Source organism: Mus pahari, chromosome 11, assembly GCF_900095145.1.
Source record: "Mus pahari chromosome 11, PAHARI_EIJ_v1.1, whole genome shotgun sequence".
Classification (NCBI taxonomy): Eukaryota; Metazoa; Chordata; class Mammalia; order Rodentia; family Muridae; genus Mus; species Mus pahari.
Genome location: NC_034600.1, coordinates 35,452,553 through 35,480,419, shown reverse-complemented (window position 1 = coordinate 35,480,419; position 27,867 = coordinate 35,452,553). Strand labels below are relative to the sequence as shown.

The following is a 27,867-nucleotide window of genomic DNA, read 5'->3' as shown; positions in this document are numbered from 1 at the left end:
AGAAGGTGAGCATTTCAGGGCAGTCTACAGCTGCTGATAAGAACTCTGCCACCAACTTCAAGGCTGAGGTTATCCTAGAATCTTATAACTGTAGACAGAGTTGTAAATAGAGACACACACAGTTGCCCAGGCTGTCATTTATTAATGCCCTGGCCTCCAAGACCTAAATGGGTAAGAAGTTAGTGTGTGACACTTCGGGATCACTAGCTTTGTCATAACAGGAGGGAAAAATAACCCTTATATGTCAATTGATATTTTCTTAGAATTAACAGAAGTAAAACTTATAAATATGATGAACTATTCATTTACAATGGTCATTGCTAACACTGTTATATACACAATGGGATGAAGCCATTTATGTAGCATTTGCTATTTCTTGTTCAGCTTAAAATTTAGAAAATCTTAAATTTACGTGCATGTGTGTATCTCTGAGCATCTCCATGGGTACCACACAAGTCAGATGAAGGCATCGGATCCCTTGGAGCTGGAGTAAAGGGGTCCCAGGTGCTCATGAACCTCCCATGGAGAATGCTGGGAACTGAACTAAGGTTGTCCCTAAGCAGCAAGAGTGTTTAACTGTGGAGCGACTTTTCCAGCTCCCTGATAGTTTTTTAAAAAAGTATTTAAAAAATGATATTTATTTTTATTAATCCAAATAACCTTTTATTAATTCAGATAACTGAACTTTCACAAAAATTAGCATAGACAAAACAAATCCCTAAACGTCTCAAAGTTCTGTGCTTTAGTTCAAACAACTGACAAAACTCTAAACAAAATTACTTTTTTTATGGGCCCGGAGAGTAGCCAGTTAGTGGAAGAGCTAAAGATAGGTGTACTTCAACTTCACAGGAGCAGTGTAGGGAAGGGTGTGGGTGTAGCTTCTGTGTAACCTGAGCAGAGATGAGGGTACATTAAGGGACTTCCTAGGACTACCCCTCAGTCAATCAGGGAATGTCAGTTTGGGTGCTGGGTAAGGGAACAATTGCTAAAGCCCTCCTGCCTGCAAGGCCAAGTGTACGCATCTGATTTTATGGCCATAAATTTGCCCACAGCCACACGTGTACTTACCAATCTGAAGATGTATTAAGTGCACCATAGCAAGGTACTCAGAGACTTTGGGGCTGTTCCATGATACCAGGTTGGTGATCAATGTTTTTATGGCATAATGCATTAACCTGGTGGTATTAGGGAGTACTAGATGTTAAACTACTCTATACTGATAACCATGAAATTAAAAACCTCAGAGACACTTAAATCTACTGACATGTCATTGAAAATGCTTATTTATATACAAATTTCATTATTATACAAAGGCTTTCATGATGCTATCTCCAAGTCTTCAATTTTAAAAAGTACAGAATGGAAATCTTAATTTAAAATTTTTCACAGTGCTACTAAGATCTGTGACCGAAGTGGAAGAGGAAATATCGACATTGATTATCCATGAAGCCAGAAGTTCAGTGTGAAACTCATTCTAAAACCATTTCAGAAAAAAAATAAATATATACGCAAACATTCATAAAAACTGTCATAACACGCATATATGTAGGCATCATATACACTGGATACAATTAAAATCAGTTTTAATGAGGATTTTGCTGCCACCACACAAAAAGCTCTGTGTTTGAGGTATCACCTAAGACATGCCAATATGGCACATTTGTAAATCAACCCAGGATCTACCCTAATAATCTTGACCAGCATAGAATCTCTCTGCCAGACTTCCTAGTAAGCTAAATGATTGTTTAAAAAAGGGGATGTTTTTAAAAACATGGGAGGCAAGGGCCAGAAACATGCATTTCATAAAACAATGGCACTGTTATAAATACTTTCATTATTATCTTCCCGTAGATCCCATTCATTTAAAAACTTACGACTTAAGGTCAGTAAAGCAGTTTTATCCTCAATGATGTTATTTAAAAAGTCTAGAGATTTAAAAACAACAGTGAAGACCCTCACTATCTTTATACATTACAGAGTACATAAAGCTATTCAGTATCAAGAGCAAATCACTGCTGCTGAGGCAGCTGTACCACGGGAAGGCGGACACGACCTGGGAGCTGCTATGCAGATTATGCCTCTGACTGCAGTAAAGCCATGTGCTAATTGACTTACCAAGAGACAGCACCAGCCTAAGCCACCAAAACACAGACAGCCAAAATGATGTGCTTTGTATGTACACATATCTATACTTGAGGCACATCTGTTAAGTAAAGAGATGGGTTTAATACAGATGGGCAGAGAGATAAGGGCCCCAATAGGTGAGAATGTCTTTATGGACGAGGCTGGGACTTTCTGCAAAGCGTAATCATATAGCAATTCCAAGGAAGGTTCAACACTGAATTCAATTTTCTGAGTTAGGCCCAAGACTCTGTCACTTTTTGGTGACTTCACAATGGTTAGGGGAAGAACGCTTTTCCTTTTTCCTCTTCTTTTTTTCCTTCTTGTGATGTTTTCCTTTCTTTGATTTATTCTTTTTTTCCTTTTTCTTTTCTTTTTTCTGACACTTCTGTTTCTTTTGTTTTGCAGAGTCCTCTTCAGTGGCACTGGAGTAAGACCTAAGGGCAAGAACATGCTGTGACTGGCACTGCAGTTAGGACTGGAGACATCAACTGTGTAGGCTCTGTGCTGCCTCAAGTCTTGGGAGGGGAAGAGGTACTAAAGAGTTGCCTTCTAGTCTCGTTAAATGCAGCATTCGGTGTTCGCTGCTTGGTCACGGAGGCTGGTAAAGCTACCACTGCCTTTCTGCTCAACACTAGAGAAATGAGGTGTTTTTCTGGGGCTGCACGGGCTTGCATACTGTGCTGCCTGCCCTTCAGAATCTCACAGGGGAAACTGAAGGGGAGCTCACTGACCTCAGGCACACAGCCCACTCGTGTATGTAATAACTTGTTAGCATGGTCTCTTAAGTCACAAAAGGATGCAATTATGGTTCAATATAAAAAAAGATCCTAATTGTTCCTCAGTATGAATGGGTAAGAGCTAAAAATTAACAAAATAAAAGCACTTCTGCAATTCCTGTCATTTTTCATGATAATGAACTTGATCCTCCTGCTTGCAGAGTGATAGAAATGAGCACTTGTATTTTCAAGCGATTTTTATTAGTTACAGAAAGGGGGCTTTTAAAATGAATATCTGCATGTAGGCAAATGAGGATGATTTATCATTATATTTTTCTAATATTTTAACATGAAATTGAGACGGAACACCTATAGAATTTTCTACCCTGATATGGGTATGCGGAGTTAGGGTGGGGATTAAAAAAAAATTCAAAAAAATCTTTTCAGATCTCATGTAAAGTACATTTTACCTATGTCTAAACCTAGAATATATATGTGACAACACAGAAGCTGAGTTAATTTAAAATGCAGTAGGCATCTTAAAAGTTAGTTCATATATTTAATATTATATGGACTGAGCAGGTTGTATTTATATATTTAGGAGTCTATCTATCTATCTATCATCTATCGATCAAACAATCTATCATCTATCAATCATCTATCTATCAATGTATCCATCTATATAAAAATGTAAATAATATTTGAAAGTCTTGAAAAAAAGAAGCCACAGATTTGAAAGGGAGTGAAGAGGTATATGGGAGGGTTGGAGGGAAAAAGGGAAGGGGGAAATTATGCAATTATGTTGTGTGGTTTGAATATGCTTGGCCTAGGGAGTGGTACTATTTGGAGATGTGGCCTTGTTGGAGTAGGTATGACCTTGTTGGAGGAAGTGTGTCACAGTGGGTACGGGCTTTAAGACCTTTGTCCTAGCTGTCTGGAAGCCAGTCTTCTAGCAGCCCTCAGAACAAGAGGTGGAACTCTCAGCTCCTCCTGCACCATGCCTGCCAGGACACTGTCATGTTCCCACCTTGATGATAATGGACTGAACCGCTGAACCTGTTAAGCCAGGGCCAATTAAATGCTGTCCTTATAAGAGTTGCTTTGGTCATGGAGTCCATGGAGTTTAGTCTGTTCACAGCAATGAAACCCTAACTAAGACTTATGTCTTAATTTAAAAACTTTTTAAAAAGTTAGCTCAGCAATCTAAATATTAGGACTATATCCCAAACTAAGAAATGTCAGACCAGATATAGGGGCAAAAGTGAATTCGTAAGCCTGCAGGGTTCAGGGGCCCTTGTCCCTAGGAGTGGCTTGGGCGAGCCCCTAACCCCAAGCTTCCTCTCACTTCCTTCTTTTTATCTTGCTGGTCTACTTATTCCCATACACATAGCTTCTTCTATGCCTGTGCATTTTTTCCTTAGCCTTTTGGTCCTGTATTCTCAGGTTTAAGGCAAAACTAGGTTTGAGCATAGCATATACTATTAGGTGGTTATCTCCACATGCATGCAGAAGTTTGGGTTTCAGGGCCTAAGGTCTCTGAGGCTTGGCATAGATAGGTCTGGAAAAAAAAAAAAAAAAAAAATATATATATATATATATATCTACACACACACATAATATATATGTGTGATGTGTGTGTGTGTGCCCGCGTATATGCACACACAAGTATATCAGAACCCGGAACACATGTTTCCTGTAAGCAATCCTGCCTGCTGTGTTAGCATAAATAACAATACACTAGTCAGAAATCTGAGCTCTACGCTCCCAGCGTAGATTATTTAACTCCTAACACTTGAAAGTGAGCTAACTTTTACAATTCATAAGTTTTCTGGTGTATTAAAATACATATAATCAAGTATATTATAAAATTATAAAATGGCAATACCTGATTTAAAAAAAATTCTCAGAGAAGAAAGTCCAGACCAGTCCTTACTATGAACAAATGCTCAAAACCGTGTCTACTTATTTTAGTATAAATATTTAATAACCAGGGGAGGATCTGTCTCTTACTGGATTTAATCAATTTCTTTAATCAGTCATTAAAAGTCTTATGAGTAAAATATTCAAAAATGGCTAGTGAGGGTTGTGAAAAGATCTGAACAAAGTCTGGGCTTATGAAATTCTATTAAATTCCATTAATAAATTAATTAATTAGTCATGGTAATGATAGGAGAATATAGATATTTAGAATCCAATTTCAAGGTATATATATATATATATATATATATATATATATATATATATATATATAAAGGTAACATCCAGAATACTAATGTATAAAAGGGAAGGGATGTGGCCACTGCTCAGGACCTCAATTCACTCCAGAGAACACGTGATTGAGCGATGACTTCACTTCTGATTCCCATTTTCTAATGTAGAAGACTTTGCTATTTCACTAAACTAAACATCTCATTCTCATAAAGAAAACATTAATAGTAAATTGACTGGACTCTATAAAAAAATAAAATTTATAATCCTTCCTGAATTAACAGCTTCTGGTTTTCTTTTCTAAGAAGTAAATAATCCATTAAAATGTACCTTTTCCTCTTTTTTTTCAATTTAATTTTCTCCCTGCTTTTTTCCTTTTTCTTTTCCTCTTCTTCATTTATTCCTGTAAGGAAGAAGATAGGGAGAAAAAAATCAGGTGACAAGGAGTTTCTGTCCTAGAATGCTGTGTGTGCACACACAGATTTTAGTTTATAGTTGGGAGGGCAAAGATAACAAAAACACAGGTGTCCATGCATAGGTATACTCACATACAGAAAAATAAATAAATCTTTTTAAAAAGCGTTCTGAAGATCTCAAACACAGTGAGTTTCATATTTATAATTCTCTCATTTTAAATAAGTAAAAAATACATTTTACTTCTATATAATAGCCTGTTCTCTAACAGGAAGTTTGCAAGCATACAACTTCATGGTTATCCCGTTACAATAACAAGGCTTTTGTTCACAAGACTGCACAAAATGAGAGGTGCTTCTTTCAGTCAACTGCAGCTGCATTTTGTTTTGAAGTGGTATAAAAGCTTCTTATATTAATTTTTTAATGATTTTAAATGTTATGTTTACTTATGCGACTGTGTACCTGTATGCCCCTGTGTGTAAGTACTGTGGAAGCCAGAGGAGGGTGGACGATGCCCTGGAGCTGGGCTTCCAAGCACTTGTGAGCTTCCTGAGGTGGGAGTTGAACTCAGTTCCCCCGGAACCACAGCAAGCTCTCTTAACTGCTGAGCCATCTCTCCAACCCCACTTAGGTAAATCTTGGTGAGAGTATGTCCAGAAGCAGAAAAGAAATTCCTGGGGCTTATATATTGTCAGTCTTAGAACTCTTGCTTGCCTATGCCTAGGAGTCGTGTACTTAACATTCCTAGTAAGCTTTTGATTGTCTAATCTCTGATATTTGTCAGTGAGACCTGGATCCGATGTTTGTGTTACATCAGTGTAACAGGCCACAGATGAGGAAGAAGCAAAATGCCTCCTGGCCTCATAACTGAGTACTAGCCTCATGTTGGTGACTTCCCTCAGAGCCGAAGCTCTCACCTACACTGTAGCCCTCATATGCAATAGGAAAGACGCCTCTGTGATGAGCACAGTTACATAAACGGCCTGTGAGTCAGAAGAAGACAGTGGACAAAGCCATGGCTTACTTTTCTCCTGCAGAGCCTGCAGCTTGTTCAGCTCCTCATTTTCTTCATCACTGTCCTCACTACTCGTGCTGCTGACGTCCAACACAATGTCCCTTTTGGGATCTACCCGGAGAAAATTGCGGCACTCGAAAGTCAGATGACCAGCTAAATAAAGAAAACAAGAGAGAAGGAGGAAAAAACTCACCCATAGCTGTGCCCTTTGCTTTAGTACTTCACAGTAGGCAACCGAGGACGAGCTCAGTAACAACGCCAAAGCCAAAGCTGTACTCTGCCGCAGGAATTTTCTACTGTTCCCTATGTGTTTGCGTGAATACACTCTTCCAACAGAACTTTTCCCTTCTTCATTGAAACTTCTAATTCAAGAAACACTGTGGGGCCCTTGTCCTGCATTTCAGAATACCGAATCACCGTTTTCTCTTCCGATAAGCACGGATTATTTTACATTATTTAGATTAGGGTTACTAACATACTCTCATACATGAAACTTCCTATTTCCCTGCAGCTTTTCCTCCTTGGCTTGACTTCTAACTTGTGTGGTTACATCTTTCATCTAAGTAAAGGTGCTGTAATGTGTAGGCATCAACAACATGAAACAGACCTCTTTAAAGGATTCAAAGATTAATATTTAAATTCTGATATCAGTTTTATTAAAATTCTTCTAGTAAGGAAGGTTCAGTAGTTGTTCACTGTGACGGTTGCTGCTGATTTCATCTTGAGAGGATGGAGGCTCATCTGAAGACAAGGCTCTTGCATGCTCTGAGGGTTGAGATGAGGTGAGCTGAAGTGGGGGAGATTCACCCTACATGTGGACAGCAGCATTCCTTGGGCTGTGCCCTGGACTGAACAAAAAGGTCACAGTGTGGCCAACAAGATGGTTCAGTGGGTAAAGCCATTTGCTACTACTGAGCTCGAGGACGTAATATCCATCCTTGTGACCCACACGGTGGAAGAAGAGAACAAACTCCTCAAGATCTCCTCTGCTGTTCACATGTTGCCACAGTCCATGAGTAACCACACACACACACACACACACACACACACACACACACACACACACACGAGAAAGACAGCTCAGCAACCATTTTCCTGACTCGGGGTACAATATGAGCAACTGCCTCAAGCACCTGCTGCCATGACTTCTCTGCCATGATGGAACTGTACCTCGAAACTGTGGGCCTAAGGAAACTCTTCTATCTGTAAGTATGCTTCCTGTCTGGGACTGTCACAGCAACCAGACAGTTAACTTGGGAAAGCATTTACTGTATATTTTAGAATTCACTATTACAAATGCCATCACGAGAACTAACAGAACTATTGTCTGTATCATGTCATCCATATGGTAACACTGCCACACTCACCTGGAACATTTTAAGTGAAATGCTAGCAGGTACAAGAGTGCGCGCGCACACACACACACGCACACGCACACACACGGGGGGGGGGATTTAGTGGTTCTATTAAACCTTTTGGAAGTTCTGCCTTGGTCTCATCCCATTCCATCCTCTAAAGTAATTACAGAGCTGGGATTATAGGTGTGGGTCACTATGCCTGTGATTTATGTGGCACTATGGACTGAACTCACAACTTACTGCATGCTAGGCAAATGATTTACTAATTGAGCTATAGCATCAGCCTATAAGACTTTTAAAATAGTAATTTCTTAGCACTAGCAAAACAGTTCCGGTCTCACTGTGGACTGTACAGTTCATCCCTAACACTTACAAGGTAGAGACCTGGTTGCTGAGTGCTTAGTGTTCTTTTCCTTGTAATTGCTATTTTGTAGGTTCTCAAACATGAGGGGGTCTTGATAATTTCTCTATGTGGTTAAGTAAAATTTTCCTAATTTCCATCTCATGGGTGGGGCAGGAATCCTGGCTTTATGTAAAAGGCTCTGCTCCAGGCATCCAGCTACCCTCAGGCCCTGATGGCATTCAGTCAGTGTGTGACACACTGTGCGTTTGGCATGCACTCCTTGCTTTCCCTTGAAGACCCCGTGCATCCCAGCAGTGGGGTGGGTTGCCGTCTTTTTGAGCTAGGTTTCTTGGTTTGGTCTGTTGTTAACACATTATTTCCCTCCAGTACTACGCACTTAGCACAGAAAAGAGGGCTCTGCACTGTAGCCTGGCTTGCCATTGGGACCAGAATTCCTGACACAAGCTTACTCTAGTCAAGTTAGCTTTGTATCCAAATGCCTGGCACTGAAATCGACATGTGAGACAAATGCTTAGGAGTCTCTACAACTGGTCTGGCTTCATGTTAATGATGGTGACATGGTAAATTACTTGTGAAATTGCAATGGAGTTTGTTTTTTTGTCTGTTGCTGTTGTTCTTCTTATTGGGTTTAAGTGAAAGACACTTAGGATATCTTTGTGTCTCCAGCCACTATTAGTGTACTTGTGGCTTCTATCTAAATAGACTCTCAGATGGTAAACAGTAAAGAGTTATCAGAATGTAAGGGGCTGGGGAGTTAGCTCAGTGACAAAGCACTGGCCCTGCGAGTGTGAGGATCAGAGTTTGGATCCCTTTAACACTATAGCCCCTGTTAAAAAACCAAAAAGGTCAGGTGGGCATGGGAGCCACCTACAGTCCCAGTCCCTGGCATGCAGAGACAGGGGATCTCTGGGGCAAACTGGCTAAGTAGAGTAGCCAAAACATCAAACTCTGAGCTAGTAAGAGGCTGGATTCAGTATGACACAGCCCATAAGTGGGTACCTTCTGTAAGTTGTGAGGATGTAATACAGGGGAAAAAGGATGGCAGCTATACAGAACTTCTCTCGCTGCCTCCTGTCAGTGGTGAGGGGACACACACATCCTCCATCTTGCTCTGCCTTAAAGGGAGGGTTGCAGAGACAACAGAGCAGACCACCCTAGGAGCCCAGGAGAAAGTGAGCTAAGGAGAAGCAATCCCACCCATTCTGTTGTCACTTCAGTCATTCTGTCATAGTGACCAGAAAAGGAAAGATGCCATGACTAATTGAATTATGAGTGCCCAATCTCTCGCTTAGGAGGAGGACAGCAGCCAACTGAAGCAAGTGCCCCAATTAAATATTTTATGTATAAGAGTTGCCTTGGTCATGGTGTCCCATTTAAATGCTTCCTTTTATAACAGTTGCTGTGGTCTATGTAGCAGATGAGCAGTTTGGTCTTCATGGGGATCCCCCAACAACTGGAGCAGGGACTGTCCCTGAGTCTGTTGCCTGCCTGCCTGTGGATCCCCCACCCCTAAAGGCACTGCCTGCCTTGGTTGGCCTCAGTGGGAGGCCAAACAAAAGGGGAAAGTGGAATGGGAGTTGGACTTGCATGACGGGGTACTGGGAGGAGAGGAAGGGTTGCTAAGTAAGTAAATAAATAAATTTAATAATAAAAAAAGAGTTGCTGTGGTCATGGTATCTCTTCACAGCAATAAAACCCTCACTAAGGCAATATATTTTGCTACTATAGAGTAAAAAACAAAACAAAACAAAACAAAACAAAACAGCACCATACAGTATGAAATCTGGTAGCTAGATTTCAAATTCCACTTTCCTACCCTGTACTGGAAGAACCCATACCATAGTTTTCTAATATGCAACAATCGCAGCCCACAAACATTGAGGACCTACTGTGGCTGGCCAGTAATGACCTGAAGTCATTACTTAATACAAGCACACTTAGTATTCACAGCAACTTTTATGAGGTTAGGAACTTGTGGTGGTTTGAATAGGCTTGGCCCTGACAGACTCAAGTGTTTGAATGCTTGGCTATAGGGAGTGACACTATTAGGAGGTGTGGCCTTGTTGGAGGAAGTGTGTCACTATGGGGGTGGGATTTGAAGTCCCTCAAGCTCCTACCAGTGCAGAAGAGACCCTCCTCCTGGCTGTCTTTGGATCAAGATTTGAACTCTTGGCTTCTCCAGCACTACGTCTGCCTGCACACTGACATGATGATCATGGACTGAACTTCTGAAACTGTAAGCCAGCCCCAATTAAGAATTTTATGTATAAGAGTTGCCTTGCTCATGTGTCTTTTCACAGCAATAAAACCCTAATCAGGACAGTTCTATAACTGTCATTTTGCAGAAAGAAAACCAAAGTACAGAATGGGTAGGCCATGTGCCAACTACTACACATCCAGTGCTGAGGTATGATCTGTGGACAGAGTGAATATTCATAAAAATGAAGATCAGGAAACTTTTGTGGAATTTAATTGCAGTCTGTGGTATTTATTACTAAGTTATTTTTCTAATAACAAAATTTCTAAATCAATTTCATGGTATTCCTTGAAATCTTTGTTTAATCACTTGTATTTATTAGAAAATAATCCTTTAATGAACTGGAATATTCTAAGAGTTCAGTGTAGTTGGCACAGATGTCAAACACCTTTAGAGGCAGCAAGTTCTTCCAGGATAACTATTTATTAGCGAGGCCTGAAGAACTGCTGGCCTTAGCCTCCAGGGATGCCGTTTACAGAATACAATCCCATTAGTGATATAGTATGTAATTACACAGGCTTGGGTGGACCTTCTAGTTCTTTTAGATTAATCGTACCGGACTTATCATTGAACAGTTTTTTGCCCATAAGCAGAAATACTGGGACCAATCAAACCCTTATACAAAAGGATACATTCAGGAAACATTAAAAAAAATCATTTCAATGCCTTTACCTCTTCATCCAGTATCCAGAAAGGGAGAAATAATAGAGGTGTGTATGTATATATATTTTATATTTTTATCTATGGGTATTTGGCCTACATGCATGTATGTATGTGTACCATATGCATGCCTGTGGAGGTCAGAAAAGGATGCCTGATCTCTGGGACTAGAGTTTCAGATAGTTATGAGTTACCACATGGGTGCTGGGAATTGAACCCCTGCCCTCTAAAAGATAAGTGCTCTAAACTGCCTAGCCACCTCTGCAGCACCACTTATTATTCTTCCTTATACATAGTCCTTGGCTTTTGTATTTCCAATTATTTTAGTTCCATTTCCTCCAAACGGTCTACAGCTGACCCCTAATATTCACAGCGTCTTAGCTAGTTACCACATAGGGAAGGAAGGGCTCAGGGCCACCCACAGAGCTGCTGAGGTCAGGATGCTGAGCCATCCAGCCCCCAGGAAGCAAAGGGCAAAGGAAATGATCAGATCACAGTAGTCAGAAAGTTGCTTTTCAGCACACTTACGGTAGCCACATTTTCTGCAGCCTGCTCTGACATTGTCCTTGTTGCAACCTGAAATACAATTGGAGAACATTTTGGGAAATACATGTAAGTGAGAATAAGGACTTTATCACTTGATAAAAACCTAAGATAACCCTTTGTACTAAAATTCCTGGAAAAAAATAATCTCTAATCTTAGCAACACTACTCTATTATTTTGATGAACAGTCAACTCACTGAAAGTGAATTTACCAATATTTGACCAATATTTCAAGAACATATTTCTTTTCTAATTCAATAGGAACCCAGCATTATAACTGAGAACTTAAACATTTTAGGAATCCTACAACATAGAGGAAGAGATTGTAGGATACTATGACTTTTTTTTTTTTTTTTTTTTGTCTTTCAGAAAAAATATCCCACCTTTCTCAAAGAAATTGGCGAAATTCCATCCATAAAATTATAAAATTCACTGTAATTTCAAGGTATCATTAAAAAAAATCACTTAAATCTAGCACTTGAACTTTGAGACATGAAAACAAAGTAGTTACACATCCCAATTTGATAAAAGTTTACAAATATTCACAATAGTTCTGCGTGCTCAGTACATATAGAAGGTGTTGAAGATATAAACACTTGGAATGAAAGAAAACTGATCTTTTATAACTGTGACAATTTACATAACTAAGAAGAGGATTTGAGTCACTTCAATGTACAGTTCAGCAGCATGGAGAATGGCTGAGATGATGCACAGATGTACAGTTCTCAACTTCTGTCCTCCTCTGCATGATCAAGAAGAGTGACTGCCCACCAGACATATGCAGGTTTCTCAAATCTCAGCCACTCTCGTCTACTTTCTATTAGTCTGTGTCAGATAGACTAATAGAAAGTAGACTTCGTTGTAAGTCGGACACAATGTTCTCAAGAATCTATGCAGAGGCTAGCATGCGCCAGAATTATATTTTTTGTGTGGCTGAATATTCCATTGACTGTTAGAATGACTTTCATCTTCTGCCAGTTGGTTCTGTGAAGCAAGGAGAGGCCCATGGAGCATCACTCCACTTTCTGAGGAAGGGGTGTCACTTTCTAAATCCTTCAAATGAAATTATTATTCCCAATGAAAGACTATGTAGAGAACATCAGTAATTGTAAATGAAAATAATTCTTTTTTTTTTTTGTTTTTTGTTTTGTCTTGTTTTTTGAGACAGGGTTTCTCTGTGTAGCCCTGGCTGTCTCTGAGTGACAGTGAGAACCTATTTGGTAGCACTCATCACCCTGTCACACCTTCCTAAGAACTCAGGAGCTACAGTTCTTCTGAAGCTGCTTTCACCTCAAATTCTATTGTCACTTTCAAGTATTTACATATTTAAATCAGAAAAGGCATCCCTGTTCAAGTTTTTGAGCATTGGTTACTGGTCCCTTCCCTTTAGACTCTGTCTCTACTTTGCCCCACGAGAACCCACATGCCACAGTTAGCAGAATTTACCATGGAATAAAACTGGATTAATCTAATCTGAGGTTTCTCCATTATGAAAATAACAGCACACTGACAAAAAAGCTCAGAGAATATGGGTCAGTGTTAAGTTTGTTTCCATAGAAACCACAGATGTTGAATAAACTGCTTCTTGCACCATTATTACTTCTGCCACAGACTAATAGTAAGGGACAGGTGTAAAACTGCCTCACCTCAGCCTGTGCTAAAACTGCACTCATTTATAGCAAGAGAGACTGATGCAAACTCATTCTTCACTTGCTTCCTCTTTCTAGAAAGGACAGAACATGAAATTTATTTTAACAGAGCCAAACTTTTTATTACATAAGAACTAACTACATCTCCCTAGAGCTACTTCCTCACCTGCCTCATTCCCAACTTCATTTGTAGCTATTTGCAAGAAGCCCAATGAAACGTTTCTACATGGGCCTTTGAGACCAAGACAAAAAAGACCTGAAAAGTGATATAATCATAGCTCACACTGTTGTCAAGATCTAGCACCTGTAACATCAACATTTGGGAGTCTGAGGCAGGAGGATCGTGAGTTCAAGTCTAGTCTGGCCTACACACATAGAGGCTAGTTTGGGCTACGTGAGACCCTGGTTGGGGGAGGGGGCAGGGAGTCCATCTTCTAAGGCACTGATGGCAGTGATTGGTTGCTCAGTTCGGTTTGCTTCACCTTTTCTGAGCATCGCTAGCGAGGATTTTCTGAGATTCTCCTTGGCATCTTTCCTTTGCAGCTTAATCATTAGTTTCTGTTGTTCAGACAAGAACTCTAGCTGGGGGCAGTGGTACTGAGAAATCCTTGTAAACCTGATTAGCTAAGCTGCACTGCGAGGCCCCTCCCCCCAGCAGAGATCCCTTCTCCCTCCAATGGGCAGCTGCTTCATGTCCCTGGTTTACTCACCACTATGCTGGCTGGCTTAGGCTGGTCAGTGATGCCTGCCCCCTTTAAGTTCTCCTTTATAATCAGGACCTACAATCTGAAGGTCACTATAGAAGGATAAACTAGGGCCTGTGTGTGTGTGTGTGTGTGTGTGTGTGTGTGTGTGTGTATTTGGGGAGAAGGGTAGAAGATAGAGGGCAAATACAGAATACACTTGAAAGTTTGTGAGACAATATTTGTAACTTGCAGAAAGAACAAAGGGAATACTCCCAATGCATTCTGACAGAAAAGTCAATGGCTGCTGGGGAAAAGGCAGGAAAGGGGGCAAACAGTGGGCAGACAGTGTATGGAAAGAGAAATAGGAATTACTCTAAAACATGTCGAAGATGCCCACTTTTTTACATGCTAAAATGCCCATTAAAAAAACAGTACCAGGAATCTACTGTCACTTATCAGAGGAGCACGGGTTGAAAACTTGAAGAGGCCATTGAGTGGACATCCTCTGGAAGAGTCAGTGGGGTGCAAATTAGCATCGCACCAAGTCAACCACAGGGCCTTAATCCAGCAACCCCATGCCTGGGAACTCATACAGTTAGTTTACTTGCACAAATGCAAACCAACTATGTGTAAAATTAAGCACAGCCATATAGTATGCAACTTTTAAGAATAGAAAGAGTTTAAATCTAAGTAGAATAGTATATAAAAGAGTCTGAAGGAAACCAGGAGGCCAGTGTTTAATGAAAGGGAACAATCTCTAATAGAGAGAGGAAGCTATAGCAGAACTATCTGTGCTGTTGCATTTAAATACAAGGAAATGGAACTTCACTTAGCTTCCTATTTCTTCTCTTTTATCACACACACACACACACACACACACACACACACACACACACACACACACACTTTAAACTAAACATGTTCTATTTGCAGGTCTTTTAATATATGTAAATTATATTTTAGTAAAGCAGTTGCCACGGAAAAAAGCAACAGCAGGAAGAGAGAGAAGGATTCGAGAGAGGATCCCAAGCTGTGGGGGTTACATAGTGGAAACATTGTTTCAAAACTGGAACAGAATGCCTACGAGAAAGGGAAGGAGGAACGGTGAAGAGATTCTCCTGGCGGCTCCCTCAAAGTAAGAAGAAAACATCAGAGTAGACATAAATGCAGTTAGTTAGAATTTACATTCCAAGCATTCTCAAGACAAAGGTTAATTTTGAGAGAGGATGTATATAGGACTGTAACTTTTACTCTGTAGGCGAGTCTGACTTCAAATGTATAGCGCTACTCATGCCTCTAGCTCTTCAGGGCTGAGATTTTCAGCAAGTATACCACACTAGGCTCAAAGCCGACATTCAGCCATGGAAAACTACCAGGTCCCAAGCCCACAAGACCGCAGCCCTGGCTCAGTCAGCACAGGATGGACATTCAAACAGTCCTCAGAAACCTTGTTTCTACTTGCCAGGAAGATTTTACTTTCTTATCCACTCCTATAGGGATTTGTCCCGCCCCCCCCCCCCTTTCCCACCCCTACCCCCGCAATCACCAGAAATGCAATCTACTTCTCTATTAACTCCAACAAGCCACCTCTCCAAAACATCAGGGCCCCAACAGGAGTTCAACAGCTAACCCGCCCCCCCCCCCCATATAATCCCTTATAACTGCAATCATTTTTGCTGCCTTCTCTGCTCCCACATTCTCAGCAGTTGGCTTCTCTCCCCACCGTTTCTCTCTGTCCCTGAGAGGTAGCCCTGGCAGCCTCTCCCAGATGCTTCAGGCTATTCTCCTTCTCTTATCCATAAAAACCTTTCCCCTGAATCACAGAGCAGTCACTGTGGTGGTTTCTTTACTGAACACCTCAAATACCGGTTCAGCAAGGAACAGAACTTAGTTTCCTATTTTTATTGTTTGCCTTATACTTTGTAGAAATAACCACTAATTTCAAAAGTAAGCAGTTAAAGTAACTAAGCTTTCTCGGTATCCCTTAGCAACTGTATCACTTCTGCCGCAGGGGCTATCTTACACTTTTAATTGATAGAGTCAGTAAGAGTTGGCTGGATCCCTTTTGTCACAAGGTTTCCACTTGGTAATCTTATTATTACTTAACATACTTTGGGGCTCCTTCAGTAGAATAGTAATTTATTGAGGTTTCTTTTTCTTCTTCTTTTTTTTAACATAGAAGTGCAGATGCCTGTATAAAACATAATTCTCTCCTGTGAAAGTTGAATGCAAAAATAAAACTCTCAAGTGTTTAATCCCTTTGACTGGTTTATACTAATACTTGTAGATATACTCTCCTTAGGATCTTACATGGAGTAACGAAACTAAAATAGAAAACAAAGCAAAACAAAACAAACAAATCACAAATTAGAAATTCCTCACAAATTTAAAAAGTAAGCTAACTGAATTTCTTGAAAGAGGTCCTATTGCTTTGATTAAAATGTCTTCTTAATCATTCGAACCCCAAGAGACAGATAAAACTAATCCAGTTAGAATCCCTTAAACTACTTATATGAAATAGCTAGCTTAAGCAAACACATAAAATTCTTCCGTTTGCCTCACAAAGTAATCTATGAAAAAAAGCTGACCTGGGTATTTGATGCCCACCAATTAGAGACTGCAGCTGGAGCAGTTAGCTTGAGGCCCAGCTAGTGTATTGTGAATATCAGGCAGATTTGAGCTACACTGAGTGAGAGTTACAACAGGCACAGGTTAGAAAGATCTTGAAGTCTCCTTCAAAAACATGTTGCAACTGTTTCCAAGTAAGATAATAACAGCAGCCTGTGGTCTTTCCCAAACTTAAGATCCCTAACCTCCCTCTTTGATCTGCCCCAAATCAATGAGATCTTAACTGGGGAGCCCAGGTACCCAAAAGTCCTGGGAATATAATCTATTGACTGAGGAAGCAGAATCATGACTTCCAGCACTGGATTGTGGTTGTTATTAATGAGCTATAAATCCTGTAAATGGGTGTAACTTAGAAAAGCCATAAACATGAATGAAGTCCCTCGCTACAAGGAGCTACATTGTACTAGATTCTCTGGGTTAGTGTACACATAGCTGTACTGCAGGACAGTCTGTGCTGGCCAACATGAGAAACAACATATAGTTTTGCTCATAAGCATAAAAAAGTGGCAGACAGCTGAAAATTTAAGGCAGGTATGCAATGGCCTCCAAGTAAAATAAGAAACCAATAATGAAGAGATGACAAAGACACACACACAGCACAGGTGGAAAAACACCTGAGAGGTCAGAAAAGAGCTGAAGAAGTCAGGTGTTTGGTTTGGGTTTTTTGTTTGTTTGTTTGTTTGTTTTTGTTGTTGTTGGTGTGTGTGTGGCTGTGTATGTGATTGGAGAATACATAAGAATGGCAGGAAAAGGTAGAAAGGTCATGCTCAGGCTACACACATCATTCTTGCAGAGAAGGGAACTTGAATATTTTAGAAGCCCGAAGAAATTCAAGATACTGTCCCCCTAGTTATGAGGACAAGGAAAGAGCCTATGAAAGGTTAAGTGGCTTAAAGAGAATTACAAAATCCACAGATTGCTGCCTCTCAGGAATGACAAAATCAGACATGATTCATGAACACTATCCCAGCAGCCATGTGTGAGAGAAAAGACGTTACCTACAGTATGACTGAGGAATGAGGAAAATTGGCTGTGGTGTGACTTCCCACTTCAGTTATTCGTAATGACAGAAGGTGCTTCAGCAGTATGCTGAAGGGATGTGAGACTGGGATGCTGACCCGGCCATTTCATCCTTTGCCCTGGCTACACAGACAGAACAAGGTCAGCGTCTTCACCATCCTTCTCGGTACACATGCTGCTACTTGGACCAGGTCAACTCTTGATGGAGAATGGTGTCTTACTAACACAACTTCAACAGCTGAGCTAGGCTGAACAACTGTGAATGAGCAAAGAAATGTTCCAAAGAAAGTAAACTTCACTGAATCCTATGCTCAATGCCATTTGTCAAATGACTAAGTGTCTAAGTTTTTTTTTTTTTTCCGAAGATCTTCAGTATCTCATTGTTACCTACATAATGGTTTAAGCTGGCATTCAATGCAGTGGAAGCACGTGACCACTGAAGCAGACAAGGCTGGTGGCTTGTGAAAAGCAGCCTCATTACTCTATAGTTACACCTTATAATAACCAGGAGCAGAATCACCCCAAGCTGAATCCATCACACCTAAAATAAAAGAGCGTGACACAATACTTGTCCTTCTTGATGATCACCTCAATGCAGTCCCATTTTCCTTCCGTGCAGTGTCTGGATCGATCATCCAAGAAATTATCTTAACACCTTCTGTGTCTGCATTTTCTAAAGCAGTTGCATTGTGCGTTTGTGCCACCTGTCAAGCCTATTATCTTGATTTTTTTTTTGGTAGGTTTAAGCAGTTTATGTAAGTCATTCCATCTGGCTTAATGACACAATTTATTATTATGCTTTGAAACATTATTTTGAATTGAAAGGTTAACATTTTTTTTTTTCTTTTAACACTGGTCTCAAGTTTAAGAACATCTCAAAGAAAGCTAGAAGAAAAATCGCTTTTTTTTGTCCCTTTTCTTAAGGAGCACATTATCATTCCTAAAGTTTTACGGTGTGTCTCCTGGTGTGTTCATACTACACCAGTGCTCCAGCACCTGCTGAAATGATGGACAGTGACAGCAGGCCAACTCTGGGTGCAACTGTGTGATGCAGAGGTCACCAGAGCCTCTCAAAATGCCTAGGCAAGTACCGTGCAGGCTCATCGTTCTCTGCTGTCCCCTTTAAATGCTGTCATCCCTAGGCTCCAGTCACGTCTTCCCTTCACACATTACTCACTGTGTCTGCACAGTCCCTCACACTTTATCCCTTTAGTCCTATAATAAGTATTGGTTTTGACTCTTGACTTCTTGCCTAGGATTCTGTTTATTCCCATGCTATCTACTGGGCATTCCCATCCTGTGTCAGACAAACCTCAACACAAGCTCCAGACTGACCTTACCACCATCTCTCCACTATGATCCTGAGGGATGTCTTCCCCAGTGATGAGGCCTCCTCAATGAGCTAATGTCAAAACCCAGGTTAATCTCATTTCCCACGCATATCAAAGCCATTAATTCTTAGTGATTCTACCACTCCACCACCCCTCCAAGTTAGCTGCTGCTTCTCTCTTAATGAGACCACATCCTCAATGGTAACATAACTCACCAGAATCACCCTTAAGTACCAGCGATACCTCTAGTTAACTAACTCTCCTCTAGGTCACAGTATCCTAAAATGTAATTTTTCTTAAAGCTGTTAAGTGTTTTCCTATTGTCTATTAATATCCTAACACTTTGTTTTTGCTTGTAAGGTCCTTCAGTCGCAGGAAATCTATTGTGCCATGGATATGTTTGAGAGTGCATTTGCATGCATGGTGGCCAAGAGCTCGGATAACTTACGTTAGTTTTTGTAATAAGCAAGTTACTTGATTTCTCCGTCTGTGAAGTGAGACTAACAACAGCTATCTCACAGCAGTGGTTATTAAAGGAAGAAAAAATATATATACAATGTTTGACATAGTATCAGATACATGGGTTACTAGTAAAAGTTAGATACTTTGTCTCTTTAGTTAATTTCTCATTTCTCTCAGGTTGGCTGATGGTTTACCACAGCAGGGATCTTTCATTTCCTCTTTTACTTCCTCTTCCTTTCGTATCCTCTCCCTCTCCCTGCAGGTCCCCTGCCCTCACACATTTCCAGTTTTCATCTGGAACATCCTTTTGTACCTCTGTATCCTGTTAGGCGTCCTGCTTTTGCTTGCCGCAGCGTTAGTTCTTCTTTCTGTAAATTCTTCCCTTTCCCCCTCGCTGAGTTCTAAGAGAGCAGGGGTGTCTATCATGCTCACTGCCACTCAATAAATGTAGTCACCTCTCTTCTCACAGCTCCTGGAGTGCTCCTCTGCAGAAGTTAAGAAGCAGCCCCATCCCACAACAGCTATCTCTAGAATAAAGTTCAGAAAATGCTGCCATGGGACAAAGCCGGGGGGTGGGTGGTGGTGGTGGTATCCAACAGTAGCAGGAAGGGGCAGTTTTAAGCAAAGTTGGGGTTTCATAAATATTTTCAGGGTCTTTCCTACAGTACTATGCACTGTGAATCTCCGAGATGCGAGGCGGGTATATCTCTTTTAAAAATCTCCTTGATAATAGGTTTTTGCAGAAACACATTCTGACAAAGCCGGCTTGGGGAAGTTCTTAGCGGCTCCCCAGTAAACTGGGGCAGCAAACAAAAACATCCCCGGAGCTCAGTTTGCCGTTTCTAAGTTAGAAACCTCTGAAGACAAAAGTGGAACCCTCAAAGAATCTTAGATCTAATTCAAGAAAGCACCTCCTCGAAACTGATAGGGAAACAGGCCCAGAAGGGCACAGCAGCCGGCCTACCGCCACCCTGGAATTCCAGGCTGGAAGTGCTAGAACAAGCCCCAGGTGCTCTTCTTGGTGACTTTCAGTATGATGTGTATAGCCACCTGGATTCGGCAAACATTCACATTTCGAATTTTATTTTGAAATCGTGTGAAAGTTAGTCTTCTGGGCAAGCTGTCCCCAACTTAGGCCTACAGTTCTCATTGTCACCAAGTCCCTTGTCCCTCTTACAATACACTTTCCCTCTAATCCTGTGCAGTTTGGGCTTGCCCAAGAATGCCAGAGATGATCTTTCCCTATCTTTCTTGCCCCGGTTTGAACTTGTAGTAGAAACTGTTTTCCTGTAAACCGACCAATTCTAAAGTTTTAGGCCTTCGCCTGATTCCCCAAGTGGCTCGCTGCCACCCACCCCCGCGCCCTGGATTCCCCTGCTCGTCTCATTCCTCTGGAGTGAGAGAGCCCTGCGGTTGATCTTCACCTGGGACTGCCATGATGCAGGTGAGTGGGATCGCCGGAGTCCTGGGCTGTCGAGATCACGTTAGGTTCAGGTCCGTTGCGAGGACAACGCACTCCCAGAGGGATCACTCCCACCGGGCCACAACAACTTCACCGGGCAGGGGAAGGCCGGATGCACAGCTAGGGTTGGCGGAACTGAGTGGCTACGGATGCAGTTTCCAGGGGGGTGTCCTACCGCCGAGCACACGCGGTCGGAACCATTTCGGCCCGCTTCGGGAGGTGAGTGCTAGCTGCAAACGCCTGACCTGGACGCAACCCCGGGACTTACGGATTGGCCCTTTAGCTCGTACTATAAACGACGCGACAAATTCTTTAAAGTTGCAGAGGTCTTCAAGTCTTTCCTAGTTTCCTGAAGGACAGGGAAGTCCCCCCCCCTCCCGGGGTTAGCGGTGCTCCGATCCGGGAGCATCATGGCGGCGTCCATGAGCGGCTAGTTTGGGGGAGTAACTAGTGCTTAGTTACGCCTGCCTTGTCCGACTCTGACCGAGTGAAGTTTTCCCCCCAAGTACCCAGGTTAAAGAAGTGTGTGCTAACAGGTGGGCCTCGCCGGAGACCCGCCGCTCGCTCGCGGCCACACTAAGGAGCGGAGTCCTGAGCACTGAGCGAGATGAGTAACATCTACATCCAGGAGCCGCCCACGAATGGGAAGGTGAGAGCCTCACCTCCGGGACTCCCTGAGTGGGGACGGGCAGGGAGGAGCAGCTGTCGGGGATCTTAGAGGTGGAAAGACCAAAAGACTCTTCCCCATACCCTGCTTATGGCCAGTGTTGCATTTATATTCTTCACGGTGACGTGTCTCAGCATATTTTTGAAAGAGTTCTTGGGCAACTTGCCTATTCGCTGGTCTGTTGACCCCTTAACTTCCTTGATCCAACTCACGTGAGCGCCTTCTAGTGTCTGTTGTTTTTAAGACTTACGTTAAGATAGTTCATTTTGGGTTGTTGTTTTACTTGGAGATCGAGCATTCTCTACAGTCATTATTGAAGGCCTGCTTGGCCCCACTCACTCTACCAGGTGCTGTTGATACAAAGGTTGGAATTCTACCTTGATATTTGTGTCTATATTACACACACACACACACACACACACACACACACACACATGGCTAGCTGCTAATTCCCTATCTCAGGATTACAGACGCGCATCAGCACACCTGCCTTTGGTTGGGAGGTATTGCAGAAGAGATATTGCCATAACAGGGATGGAGGAAAAACAGGAACTGATGGGGAAAACATCTTGGAGGCGATATCTTTTGAGATAGTTGTCAGTTAGAAGCAATGGACGGGTGAGGAATGTTATTTCGTAGGAATGGGAGTGGATTCCCTGATAGATTTCATGTAGAGCTATATATTTCTAGAGGACAATATTAATTTTAATGAATAAATGCTTGTAGAGATGAAATAGACTGACCATCCCGCAACGCAGGACCTTCACGTTTGCTGTTCATTTCCCTAGTATGTTATTTTACCTGTTCAAATGTCACTCTTAGCAAAGAGGCCTATCAAATAGCAAATCTCAGGGATGCCCTGGGTCTCAGCAATTTCCCAGTATTTAACAGTATCTTACTTTGGTTTCTTTCCTATATAGAATGCAAACACTATAGAGTTGAAGATAAGCATCCAGAACAGTGGTTCATGACCCTTGGGTTGAATAACCCTTTTACAGGGGTCGAATATCAGATATCCTGCATACCAGATATTTATATTAGGATTCATAACAGTAGCAAGATTACAGTTATTAAATAGCAATGGAAGTAGTTTTATGGTTGAGGGTAATTTCAACATGAGGAACTGTATTACAGGATCACAGAATTAGGAAGGTTGAGAACCACTGACCTAGAACATATAGTAGAGTTCACACACTATGAAAGAATAGCTAGGCAGATGAATTAATACTGTTTCTTTAGCTTCTGAGAGGTATTAAGCATAGGTGAGGGTGGAGTTAACTGTTATTTCTCATAGGCACATTTAGTTGTTTGACTCCAATGACTTCTTTTTTAAGAAATAAAACAGGGTTTCATATGAGTCCTTGACTGTGCTGGAACCAGTTGTTTACTGTAGGAAATGATTTGCTATACCTATAGCGTAAAAGCACTTCTGAACAGGAGTTCATTCATTCAACAAATAGTTTAAAAATTGCGTGTGTGTATGTGTGTATCTGTGGCTTGTTCCATGCTGGTCCCACTGCACACATTCGAAGGTTCAGAGTATAACTTTAGGTGATGGCCGTTATCTTCTCTTAGCTGAATTAAAGGCAGCGTCTTTTTGTTGAGTGATGCTGCCTGTGCCAGCCTAGCAGGCTCGTGAGCTTCTGGAAACCCTCTAGTCTCCTTGGCTCACCAGAGAGCACTGGGATTAAAGACACATGTTATAGAACTCACATTAAAAAACAAAAAGAATGAAAGAAAAAAGAAATCACACAGAGTCCAGGTACTTGTCAGTCAGTTTTTAATATTATGATCTAAGTTTTAATTATTAGTTACATGGTACCTAGATGAACTAAGCCTGCTTTCACAAATATCATTTTGAAGATAACAGTAATAATGTAGAAACTTGACCAGGAGTAGTGGTGCTTATCTCAAAATCACAGCACTTGGCAGGCAGAGACAGGCAGATCTCTAAGTACAGGGCCAACCTGGTCTACAAAGCAAGTTCTGGGCAGCCAGGATTATACAAAGAAACCCTGTTTTGAAAACAAACAAATGTAACAACTTGCTAGGTGTGGGGGTACACTCCTCAGGAGCCAGAGGTAGATGGATCTCTGTGTGTTCAAGGTCAGGTTGGTCTACAAAGAAAGCCCCAGTGAGACCCTGTCTCCAAAAAACCAAACACAATGTAGAAAAATATAAGAAAAAAAAAAGGTAGCATTGAAGCATAGAAAGCATGAGAAATCTGTCAAATGGAAGTTAGGGAGGTTGTTGGGAATACATGTTTCCATTTAGTACTGGTAAAGTGAGCTTTGTATTAAATATTTGTTCTGTCTTGACATATTTGCCATTAAGACTATAAAGCCATTGTTTATGTTCTACTGAGGTTTTACAACCATTTTAAGCCTCTCTATATAGAACTGGAAGACAGACCTCTCCAATTTCAGTGAAACATATTTGGTGAAAGAAATCTGATTCAAAGGGGCACATTTTGTATGACTCCATTCATATGAAATGTTCAGATGGCAGTGTCCATATAGACAGAAAAAAATTAGTAGTTGCCAAAGGTGAGGATAGTGGGAACAGAGGGACTGACATGGGTCAATGCTTTATTACAGGGAAATGAGATGCTTTGGAAATAATGGCAGTGGCTGCCAAATTCTAAAACCCAGGGAGCTCTTTAACAGAGTGACATATTGATATGTAGATTATATTTCAATAAATATTATTTATATATAGATTATATCTCAATAAATAAATGTTGCTATGTTTTTACAAAGTTAAAATCAGAAGTACTTTTAAATATGGTCTTTGTAACGTCACAAAATTCTTTAAAAGGTTGCTAAGAAGAAAAGCCTAGGTCCCCCTAGCAGCATTTTACTTTAAGCAAATAAGGGAGGGACAGTGAAGTAGGTCAGGACGTATGGAAAGTCCGGAAATAGTGCTTAGTATCACTTCAGGTTCATTCCACCTTCAGTTTGTAGTCTCTTTCACACACAAAAAATAAATAAAGACAATTACATAAAAAATGTAATAAAGAAAAAGAAATCAAGTCACGATTTCACTATGTAGTCTTACCTGACCTGGGGCTTGCTCTGCAGACCATGCAGGCCTAAAACACATAGATGTGCCTGCCTCTGCTTCGAGTGTTAACATTAACATTCAGGTGCGTACCACCATGCTTAGCTTTTTCATACTTCTTTATAGGTTAATGAAACTGTTAAAAACTACTATAATGTAGATATTTTTACTTCTCTCATTTTCATAATCTTGCAGAGTAGTTGTAAAAGATCTGTGTGTTGCCAAAAAAATGTTCCTTAAGATGCAATGCATTCATTAGTGTTGCATAATTTATAATAGCCTTTCCTAGGCTTCTGAAATAAAGTGGCAAAATGTACAAGCTGGTGGGAGAGGAGAGGGAGTTACCCTTTTCATCTTGCTGTTGTTGAAAAGCATTCTCACTGGGCAATGATGGCACACCCCTTTAAACCCAGCATTCAGGAGGTAGAGGCAGACTGATCTGTGCTTGGTCTACAGAGTGAGTTCTAGGACAACTAGGGCTACACAGAGAAACCCTGTCTCAAAAACCAAAACGAAACGAAATGAAGAGCATTCTCACTCAAATTACACCTTCTAGGGCATCCTTAAAAGACAGGGCTTTCCTAAATGATTTTTAAACTTACCCCATTTCCAAATTGTATTTGTGACAAGGCAAAGGGATTTTAGGGAAAAAAAAGTGTGATTTATATACAGATTCCTCATGAGGATCAATTTGGTTTTAGTTATTCTGCTGTCTTTATTTGCAAGAATATTCTGTGTGGTGGCCACAGATTATTAGTACTAGTTAACATTTGTACAGTAGGGGTGGGAAAGAAAAATTGATACCGAAGATTCCAACTGTACCGTGATGTTCAGACTTAGGGTCTAACATTCTTTTTTGGTATTTGTAGTTATTGAGCCAGTTGTTGTATAAGCTATTTAACCCTCTGGGCTCAGAGGAGGTTCTGGTTGTTACCAAGGAGTAATTGCTGCCATGAACCAGTAAAAAGGAGACTATTAAATGATCCCACCTATTATAGAGGTGATGGCTTTTCAAGCATAACCATTTTAGCAAGTCACAACCAGAATTAGATTAAGAATATTCCTGTAGGCTAGGACTTTAACTAAGTTGGTAGAGTACACAAAGCACTGTGTTCAGTTCCCAGTACGGCATGAACAAGGCATGGGGACTCATGCCTGTCATCTGAGTACTTTGGGAGATGGAAGCAGGAAGTTCAGGAGCCGGGGTGAGCTTGAGACCAGACTGGACTATAAGGCTATCAGACTTTAACTGAAAAGCCAGAGACAAAACATCAAGGGGCTGGGGAGATAGCTCAGTTGATAAAGTGCTTGATGCGTACACCTGAAGACCTGAGTCTGGATTCCCAGTGTCCCCATGAAAAGTTGGGCTTGGTTGCATGAATCTGAAACCCCAGACTGAAGGCCATGGAGTGGCAGAGGCAGGGGAACCACTCACCCTGCTCACCAGCCAGTCTAGTTGAGTTGGTGAGCTCCAGGTTCAGTAGAAGAACTATGCAAAAAAGCAAGGTGAAGAACTATGGAGAAAGGTACCCAGTGTTGACCACTGGCCTCTGTATGCACTTGTACACATTGTATACAGAGAGTAACTATTTATCCAAATTAGGGATAGCATGGTTTTAATGTGAAAGTAGAGTTCAAAGATATTATCAACCGAATGATTGTAAAATTGTCTAATAATGTCAAAATTCAGTGGGTTCATTAACTTCTTAATTTCATAATTAGCTAACCAATTTTATTGGAAATAATGCAATTAAGTTTGTACTCTTGGTTTTTAAATGAATGGAGTTTGTTTTCTGTGATTAGAAAAGGTAGGTGCTTTTTAAAAAATAGTGTGTTGAATCGTCTAATGATGATTGGGCTGTAATGAGTATTTGTTGAGTATAATAACAAACCCAAGTTGAGTTTGTAATATATTTGAAATTGAAAATGCTACTTGTTAGTGTTGCAAGTTGAATAACCAATCAAGCGAAATAAATACCTAATATGATGTCATGTTCTTTCTATAGGTTTTATTGAAAACTACGGCTGGAGATATTGACATAGAGTTGTGGTCAAAAGAAGCCCCTAAAGCATGCAGAAATTTCATTCAGCTTTGTTTGGAAGGTCAGTATAACCTTCATTGAAATTTTGGAAATAAAATTGCCTTAGTTGACATTGTTGGGCATGTGTGTTGGGCATGCTGGGCTGCTCCTGTAATTCCTGCACTTGGGAGGTTGATGTAGAAACGTTTTGATTTTGAGACTATCCTAGGTGACACAGTAAGACTCTCTAGATAAAACCCTGAGGGAGGGGGGTGAGCTTTTTAAAGAATGAAAAGAATAAACTACAATGATTTTTACATTGCGGTCAGGTGTTATCCAGAGGTAACAAGAAATCACATGGAGCTGAGCAGTGTATAAAGAAATAGCTGCAGGAGTAACAATTTTCCTCCGGATAAACTGTAAATTGTTACACTTTTAACATAGACAGCTTATACCTGATGTTGATCTCCTCTGCGAATTGCTGCTCACTCCATCTTTCCTTCTTTAAATGTGGATATTCATTCCCAAAGCATGCCTCTCATTCTGTGTTACCCTTTCCACTCCTGTGCTATCTCTAGCCAAGTGGTTATTATTTTCAGAACTATATTCATTTCTTCCCTTCTTGTGCCTAATTGATTAATGGTGTAATGGTTGTCTCTACTGGAAACTTCTGTTGACTACCACTAAACCACATTTCAGCTTCTTCCCTGGATGGCCTGGACTTCCATCTCCATGACTGTAGTTGCCTCCTGTCTGGTCTTTTCAGTTTAAGGAAATAATGATAAAAGAATCCAGTCCCTCAGATGAGACAAAGAAAATAGGTCTGCAAAGACCATTATTAATAATTGCTATGGCAGGCAGGAAGGAAATAAAATCAGACAGGTAGTTTAGTTAGAATAACTGTCAACAAAGCTAAGAAACACATGAGACAAAGAAAAGTCTGACTTCTGGTAATAAGTTTAAAGAAGCTCAAATTTTACAGGAAAGTGAAATCACAAAAACACTTTCAAGGATGAATGGTAAATTGCAGTCCATGGACCAGGTGAATAAAGAAACAGAAAGAATCTGGATAGAATACAGCAATGAAATAAGCATGAGGTTCAACTGGTACAGACAAAGCTTACCTGCATCAAAAAGAAAAAAAAAATATTCTCCCATTTTTCTTTTCTCTCTCTCTCTCTCTCTCTCTCTCTCTCTCTCTCTCTCTCTCTCTCTCTCTCT

General features: G+C 40.9%; 2 protein-coding genes across 3 annotated transcripts in view; one reads left to right on the top strand and one right to left on the bottom strand.

Moving 5' to 3' along the window:
* Positions 1–1,250: 1,250 nt before the first annotated feature.
* On the bottom strand, positions 1,251–21,056 carry Srek1ip1 (SREK1 interacting protein 1). Its single transcript, XM_021208254.1, has 5 exons — positions 20,861–21,056; positions 11,645–11,692; positions 6,487–6,630; positions 5,379–5,451; positions 1,251–2,558 (listed from the first exon to the last, which is right to left on the bottom strand). Exons 1-5 carry the CDS (start codon positions 20,871–20,873, stop codon positions 2,375–2,377), a joined length of 462 nt encoding a protein of 153 aa, XP_021063913.1. The 5' UTR covers positions 20,874–21,056; the 3' UTR covers positions 1,251–2,374.
* A 32-nt stretch (positions 21,057–21,088) lies between these two features.
* The window catches only part of Cwc27 (CWC27 spliceosome associated cyclophilin), a 171,962-nt gene continuing 165,183 nt past the window's right edge, over positions 21,089–27,867 (top strand). The window contains exons 1-3 of one of the 2 annotated variants that reach the window (XM_029543999.1): positions 21,089–21,117; positions 21,405–21,547; positions 26,632–26,728. In XM_029543999.1, coding sequence (XP_029399859.1) covers positions 21,506–21,547; positions 26,632–26,728 — 139 coding nt within the window. In that variant the 5' untranslated portion in view covers positions 21,089–21,117; positions 21,405–21,505. Of the gene's footprint in view, positions 21,118–21,178; positions 21,548–26,631; positions 26,729–27,867 lie in introns of those variants that run through there. The other variant, XM_021208253.2, reaches the window with a different exon arrangement.